This window comes from Procambarus clarkii, chromosome 3, assembly GCF_040958095.1.
Source record: "Procambarus clarkii isolate CNS0578487 chromosome 3, FALCON_Pclarkii_2.0, whole genome shotgun sequence".
NCBI classification, from domain to species: domain Eukaryota; kingdom Metazoa; phylum Arthropoda; class Malacostraca; order Decapoda; family Cambaridae; genus Procambarus; species Procambarus clarkii.
The window spans coordinates 17,813,742-17,822,377 of record NC_091152.1 but is presented as its reverse complement, the minus strand read 5'-3'; the positions used below and the strand labels follow the sequence as shown (position 1 = coordinate 17,822,377).

Below are 8,636 nucleotides of genomic sequence, written 5' to 3'. Positions count from 1 at the left end.
GACTTATTGGACGGCAATCATAACAGTATGTATTCATGGCCGAACATCTTCCAACCCTAGTTACCAGCCTGGATGTACTCACCTAGTTGTGCTTTTGAGTTTTGCTGGGTTCCCAGCCATATTGGTGTCACTTTAAATGAGCTTGCGGACGTTGCTGCTAAGGAAGCTATCCGCACTTGTCCCATCTCCCGTAAAGGTATTCTTATTCCGACTTTTACCCAGTTATTCATTCCTCCATCCTTGCCCGTTGGCAGGGTTGTTTGCCTTCTGTTACTGGTAACAAACAGCGCACTCTTAAGAGTAGTGTGTCCCTGTTGCCTTCCTCCTACCATCGTAACCGGCGGTGGGAAACGGCTCTGGCAAGGTTGCGTATTGACTATACACACTTAACTCACGGACACTTAATGAAGCGCCGCCAATCTCCTTATTGTCCCTCTTACTGTCGTGCATATCCTTGTTGAATTTCTGACTTCCAGGACGAGCTTGTGTCTTACTTTCCGACCGTCCCTCGCGGTCACTTGTCTCTCGATAGAATTCTTGGTGAATCGAATACTTTTGATATCGTTCGCCTTATGCGTTTCTGTTCTCATATTGGCATCCTTGGTGATATTTAGCGCCCTCTGATTATTCCGCACATTTGATGGTGCTACATAGCCTTCCCAGCTTGGTACCTTCTTTGATAATTACGTACTTACTTGCTCACCTAGTTGTGCTTGTAGGAGTTAAGCTTTGGCTCTTTGGTCCCGCCTCTCAACTGTCAATCAACTGGTGTACAGATTCTTGAGCCTACTGGGTTTTATCAAATCTACATTTGATACTGTGTATAGAGTATGCCTCCACCAAATCCCTGCTTAATGCATTCCACTTGCTAACTACTTTGATACTGAAAAAATTCTTTCTAATGTCTCTGTGGCTCATTTGGGTACTAAGTTTCCACCTCTGTCTCCTTGTTAGTGTTCCACCCGTGTTAAAGAGTTTGTCTTTAACCACCCTGTCAATTCCCTTGGGAATTTTGTAGGTAGCTATCATGTCTCCCCTTACTCTTCTATTTTCCAGGGACGTGAGGTTCAGCTTTCCTCGTAGCTCATACCTCTCAGTTTCGGGAATAGTCCTGGTGGTATACCTCCGAACCTTCTCTAACTTTGTCTTGTGTTTAACTAGGTATAGACTCCAGGCTAGAGCTGCATATTCCATAGGCGGTATACAAGGTCCTGAACGATTTCTTACAGAAGTTTCCAAAGGCAGTTCTTATGTTGGCCAATCTAGCATAAGCTGCTCATGGCATCCTTTTGATGTGGGCTTCTGGGAACAGGTTCGGTGTGATATCAACCCAGAGATCTTTCTCTCTATTTGACTCTTGCAGGATTTCACCTCCCAAATCGTATCTTGTGTTCAGCCTTCTGCTACCTTCGCCTGATTTCATTACACTTTCCTGTATGTACGTATGAATTTATACATAGCGGAATATCTTCCTACCTTAGTTACTGTTACGTCTTGTTCGACCCGCTCGTTGAACTACAGGGTCAATAAAATAGGGTGTTATCTAGGGGGGGTCATTGGGAGTTAACACCTGTATCAAAAAGGCGTTCAGCCAGGGTGCCTCATCAGTACGTCACACACAATAGTAATTTAAATGATTTCACCAGGTTATAAATCAATTCACATGTATACAAAACATTTGTATAATAATAAAAATGCATAAATCATAAATAATATTATCCTTCAGGTATAACAGTAATCAGATGGCCTATTAAATAGTATAATATAATAACGTTTTGCTCGCCAGATAATTGTAACTACTAAGACAAACACATAATGTAAAACAGACAACTTATCAGAATCAGACCAGTTGACTGGATGGCCGCTCTCAGCTACTAACTCAAACTGGCGTTGGAAGCCGCTCGCGATCCTCCACAACATAACGCATGGTAAATTTATATAAAATTATCTTACTTAAATGAGAAACATAACTGGGCTAAGGCAAGCATTAGAATAACTTAAATATGAATGATTAGATTGACATGCATCAACAGAGGTAATGTAGTTTATATAAAACAAATATATTTATTTAGAATAATAGAGGAAACTGCTGGCAGCTACACAACTGAACAGGATCAAAATTTATAATCATGAAATTCACAGGTCCTGGGGCCGGATTCAGGAAGGTACTTACGAAGGTTTTTCCTCTTAGCTAAGAACGTTTTCCCTCTTAGCGCCTTCGTGGCGGCTACGTCCGTATTCAAGTAGCTACACTAAGTGGAAAAACCTTCGTATAGTTCATTCCGGGATTTAAGTGCTGGACGTATGACTAGAGCAAACCCGCTCCTCTCAACTGTTGCCAAACTATACGACACATTATAAATATATATACATGCCTTCATGCAAGAACAAAACATAATTAATATTATATTTTTCATTAATGTGAGTATTCCTTAAATAGGAAAACGTAAGTTACCAGCTTGGCTGTATATAAGTATGAATGTTTACATAGCCGAATCTTCCTATATACCTTAGTTACCAGCCTGGCTGTATATACGTATGAATGTTTACATAGCCGAATATCTTCCTTCCTTAGTTACCAGCCTGGGGTATTCAGAGCCGAATATCTTCCTACCTTAGTTACGAGCCTAATGTATTAATGTATACATCGCTGCATATTCCTTAGTTACCAGCCGGATGTATATACGAATGCATATAAACATATCTGCATATTCCTATCTTACCGTTCTGATGTATACACGGATGAATGTATACACAGCCGTATAGTTACCAACCAGGGTTTCCGCTACAAGTTTCTTTTCGTCATTTAATCTCCCCTCAGCTGCTCTTGTATAGTTCATCATTGTAAACTTCAACATGAATGATCTTACACATGCCTTATCAAGTAAAACATCTGTAAATAAACCAAATATTTTAGGATTTTTATATAAAATAATACACAACTTTGGAGAAGTATTTTAGGATTTTAAATGAAACAATAATACACGACTTTGGCCAAAATTTTAATATTCCTATCTAGCACAAACATTGCAACATAATGCAAGCATATATAATAACACAGTTTTCCTTTAATATATTATTGATATCACATTAACTCAACCCAAATCAAATAGAACAAAATCGGTGAACAAAATGAACGTCTATCCCTAGGTCATTTATTAACATGAGAACACTGTCATTACAGACAATAATAACACTACTATAGATACCAGAACATGACCTGTTTCAGGCACTAGAAACAACTCAGCGTGACAAACATCAACTCCACATGTGACCTTTCATCAATGAACTAAAATTATATCAATAGGCTACTATTATCCTCTCATTTCAGCAATAAAAAGCTTTATTTACGAATTAATTATGTGGCTTTATATAATAAAGAGGTTCTTCAGTGTCTTCCAATATAAACAGACAAGGAACAAAATAGAAAAACAATTAATAAAGGAAAAAATATAACCCACACAGGTGATGTTGAGGCTAAGGAAAGCAGTAGACGGTGGTGATGAGCAGCGTCAATATTAGGCTCCCATAGACAAGTTTACTCGTAAGTCTTGTAGTACAGTGTAGTACCAACACCGGGTCTTGTAGTACAGTGTGGTACCAACACCAGGTCTTGTAGTACACGCACCGGGTCTTGTAGTACAGTGTAGTACCAACACCGGGTCTTGTAGTACAGTGTGGTACCAACACCAGGTCTTGTAGTACACGCACCGGGTCTTGTAGTACAGTGTAGTACCAACAGCGGGTCTTGTAGTACAGTGTAGTACCAGCAGCGGGTCTTGTAGTACAGTGTAGTACCAACAGCGGGTCTTGTAGTACAGTGTAGTACCAACACCGAGTCTTGTAGTACAGTGTAGTACCAACACCGGGTCTTGTAGTACAGTGTAGTACCAGCACCGGGTCTTGTAGTACAGTGTAGTACCAGCACCGGGTCTTGTAGTACAGTGTAGTACCAACACCGGGTCTTGTAGTACAGTGTGGTACCAACACCGGGTCTTGTAGTACAGTGTAGTACCAACACCGGGTCTTGTAGTACAGTGTAGTACCAACAGCGGGTCTTGTAGTACAGTGTAGTACCAACACCGGGTCTTGTAGTACAGTGTGGTACCAACACCGGGTCTTGTAGTACAGTGTAGTACCAGCACCGGGTCTTGTAGTACAGTGTAGCACCAGCACCGGGTCTTGTAGTACAGTGTAGTACCAACACCGGGTCTTGTAGTACAGTGTGGTACCAACACCGGGTCTTGTAGTACAGTGTAGTACCAGCACCGGGTCTTGTAGTACAGTGTAGTACCAACAGCGGGTCTTGTAGTACAGTGTGGTACCAACACCGGGTCTTGTAGTACAGTGTAGTACCAACACCGGGTCTTGTAGTACAGTGTAGTACCAGCACCGGGTCTTGTAGTACAGTGTAGTACCAGCACCGGGTCATGTAGTACAGTGTAGTACCAGCAGCGGGTCTTGTAGTACAGTGTGGTACCAGCACCGGGTCTTGTAGTACAGTGTAGTACCAGCACCGGGTCTTGTAGTACAGTGTAGTACCAACACCGGGTCTTGTAGTACAGTGTAGTACCAGCAGCGGGTCTTGTAGTACAGTGTGGTACCAGCACCGGGTCTTGTAGTACAGTGTAGCACCAGCACCGGGTCTTGTAGTACAGTGTAGTACCAGCACCGGGTCTTGTAGTACAGTGTAGTACCAACACCGGGTCTTGTAGTACAGTGTAGTATCAACACCGGGTCTTGTAGTACTGTATGGTATCAGCAGCGGGTATTGTAGTAGTGTAGTACCAGCAGCGGGTCTTGTAGTACTGTATGGTATCAGCAGCGGGTCTTAAAGTACAGTATAATACCAGCACCCGGGGCATCAGCAGCGGGTCTAGTTTCTGGTAAGCTGAGGCAGGTCCTATTTCCACCAGGTACTCTCCGCTTCTTGCTCAATTACGTCTTTGTCAGCAGAAAAGTTTCTCTCAACAAGTTCTGTAATTTCTTCACTTCTTCCAGTAGGTAACAAAATTCCATCCTGAAAAATAGATAAAAATCTTATATAAATACAGTATGTATGAATAAAGGCAGAATTATCTAAGTTGGCGATGCCAAGATATGGTTACCCGGCATTCTGCGTACATCAACGTGGTACCTTTTCCGTGATGCTATGTTCAAACTGTATGTGAGAGGATGGATTTTACCAATTGTCTTAATGTATGCAAAGTGAGTGCTCCGCGACAGTTGAACTCTCACGAATGCACAGTGTGTGTGCACGAGGTCGAGTTTGGTCAATTCAAGACTTAGCTATGCTTTGTTGGGTATCTGAGAAAAGTTCATGTCACCAGAAGGCCAATGTTACTGCGAGGGCCGTCGCGTACCTAGCCGTTTATTAATTACAGCGAGAAGTGATGTATATCAACTAGCTAACTTCAGTGATCCAGTATCCAGAAACAATGCCAGGGGGAAACTTTAAGAGTTTGCGATCATTCGGATGCCAGAAAGCCCAACTGACAACGTGAGCACTAGGCCCCCCCGCCATGACGTAGTTATGACATCACGACCTCTCGCCACCCGGAGGGAACTGTCCTGATTGGTGTAGGCCTCAGTGCCCAGTGCCTGATTGGGTAATTTCATATATTTAGCACCTGCCACCCTGTGTCAACTGTATTACTCGCATGTCACCACGTGCGGTCATTGCGTGAGTTGCACCTGCCACCCTGTGTCAACTGTCACTCGCATGTTATATTATTTTCTCATTGATTATTATGCTGCGTACATCGCAGTGTTGTACGTGTGTGTATTATCATACAGAGTTGAGCATAATTATTGATCTTGGTTTGAGTGACAGTGGGTTTAATGTTAAGTAATAATTAAATTGTTCAATGATTTGTTGCAGTCCTTAGTGACAAGTGTTAACTTAATTTGTTGTTTGGTTGAAGATTGTCCAAGTGACAAGTATCTCTTTGTGAGAAGTTGTTATTTTGTTATTGTTATGTGAGAAGTTGTTATTTTGTTATTGTTATGTGAGAAGTTGTTATTTTGTTATTGTTATGTGAGAAGTTGTTATTTTGTTGTTATATTACCATCATTGTTGATTGCCACTGCAAGGGTTGAGCCCAGTTGAGTTCGAGTGTTTACTAGTGTTCACTTAGTTGACTTTGTTTCTTTTGGCCGTGCCAGGGGGGGGGGGCTAGAGACTAGGTCTAGTGATTACCAGTCAGAGTTGTGGCACCGTGTCTTGCTCCAGCTGGTACTGTTTAGCTGTTGGAGTGACACTCTGGAATTAACGTAACGTAACTTTGTTATTACCGTGAATTAATAAGTAAGTTTGTTGAATAAATTGTTGTTATTGCAAAAGTGTCTTTTCGTCAACAATCTTTAATGAGTACTTCCCGTTATTATGTTCTGCTAAAGCTACTTCCGAATTCTTGAATTAACAGGTTTAAGCTCTGGGATCAAGCCCACAACTTCAAACACTAAATATTCAATTTTGGCTTAAGAAACCATTTGTTACCCTCTACATTGATTATTCAACTGAGGAGCTAACGACCCAGTGACAGGAGGAACAAGTAGTTGGAGCTCGGCGTTTGCTCTTGCCTCCTAAATCATCTTGCACCCAATCTGGGCCTAAGACTTGTGCAGGGAAAATTGGTACTATCACACTGCATAAATGTGCTCAAAGTGGTTTTGAAATGGGGATTAAATATCAAATAATGATGTCCGTAGCCCAGTCGGTTCATAATCAAAATACAGGTTGGGCAGAGATATTTGTCCATGTTTCCATACTTCCTGTTCACTTAGCAGTAATAGGTTACCTTACCTTACCTTGAGGTGCTTCCGGGGCTCAGCGTCCCCGCGGCCCGGTCGTCGACCAGGCCTCCTGGTTGCTGGACCCCGGAGTAGGTAGGTACCCAGGAGTTTGACAACTGCTGTGGGTTGCATCCTAGGGAAGATTAGTAGCTGGCCTAAGTGGACCTCGCTAAGCATGCCAGGCTTCCTATTCCCTGACATTGGGAAACCATTTAGTTCCTGGATAGATATAAGTTACTATCTGCTATTCTGTTACAATTTCAGCTGTTCCACTCAACGTGTAATAATTGTCATCCTTTTTTGGTCTACTTCAGTACAATTTCTTCAGTTCTCAATTAGTTTTAGGTCTTAGTTTAAAAAAATCTTACATCTTGCGGGAAACGTAGAGCGTATTAGGGGCTTTAGGCAGAGTACATATTAGTTCTTCTTCTTAAATAATAAATAAATAAATGTTTATTTAGGTAAGGTACATACATAAAGAGATTTTACAAAGTTTGTTGGATTAATAGATAAAGCTGGTACACACAATGCCTAAAGCCACTATTACGCAAAGCGTTTCGGGCAGGTTCTTCTTGATAGTAGGTGCAGTATACATGAAGGGTTAGTCCTCCCGATGACTGCACCAGTACAGATGTAGGGAGACGCGTGTATGTTGAGAATAAGAAGAGTGACAAAAGTGCCTGTTGCGTCGAGCCGTAAATAGAGGAGCGGCGACGAGAACACAGGCGTATTTGAGAGGGACTTTAGCCTCATTTAAGTAATTTATCTACTGGAAGCGAAATATGGGCACAGATCATGGATTTCAAATATTTTATATATCGTAATTAGATAGTTTGCCATTTCATGCAAGCTTGAACTTAAATTTATCTGTAAATAGCTAATATTTTTCATAGCCTAAGATATAATGCTTAGGTGTGTCCCCTGTCTTTGTCCATACACTTTACATTATCTAGGCCTCTGTACAAACCCAACTTTTTTTTTTTTTTTTTTTTTTTTTTTTTTTTGCGATATATACAAGAGTTGTTACATTCTTGTACAGCCACTAGTACGCGTAGCGTTTCGGGCAGGTCCCTGGAATACGATCCCCTGCCGCGAAGAATCGTTTTTTCATCCAAGTACACATTTTACTGTTGCGTTAAACAGAGGATACAGTTAAGAAATTGCGGCCAGTAAATCCTCTCCGGCCAGGATACGAAGCCATGACATAGCGCTCGCGGAACGCCAGGCGAGTGTCTTACCACTACACCACGGAGACTGTAAACTCTCACAGATACCTGTAGCCAAGTCGTATTCGAGCTGTGACAACGTCTGTTAGTCTGCTGATTTTGTTCCCTGCCCCCATACACATTACAGGCACATGGAATAAATGGAAGAATACTAACGAGCGCTATGTCATGGGTTCGTATCCTGGCCGGGAAGGATTTACTGGGCGCAATTCCTTAACTGTATCCTCTGTTTAACGCAACAGTAAAATGTGTACTTGGTTGTAACAAGGATTCTTCGCGGCGGGGATCGTATTCCAGGGACCTGCCTGAAACGCTACGCGTACTAGTGGCTCTACAAGAATGTAACAACTCTTGTATATATCTCCAAAAGAATGGCTAAAACAATGGTTAAAACAAAGAAAACAAAGTGACGTGCAAATGACAATGAATCTGACTGGAGAAATGTGGTGAAGTGGGGTACCACAGGGGGCCATTTTGGGGCCAACCCTTTTAGTCATATACATCCATGGCATAGATGGGAATATTACAAACCACATCATCAAATTTGCTGAGACACTAACGAAAAGATTTATGGTAAAGTGGGACATGATAATGACGTTGAAGCCTTTCAAAGAG

The 8,636-nt window shown here is 41.8% G+C and overlaps 1 protein-coding gene across 1 annotated transcript in view; it reads right to left on the bottom strand.

Annotated features, from left to right (window-relative positions):
* Positions 1 to 2,983: 2,983 nt before the first annotated feature.
* LOC123760917 (protein starmaker) overlaps positions 2,984 to 8,636 on the bottom strand; it is a 40,037-nt gene continuing 34,384 nt past the window's right edge. Inside the window, exon 6 of the mRNA XM_045746740.2 lies at positions 2,984 to 5,020. Within this exon, the coding sequence (XP_045602696.2) occupies positions 4,939 to 5,020 (82 nt within the window). The 3' untranslated portion in view covers positions 2,984 to 4,938. The remainder of the gene's footprint in view (positions 5,021 to 8,636) is intronic.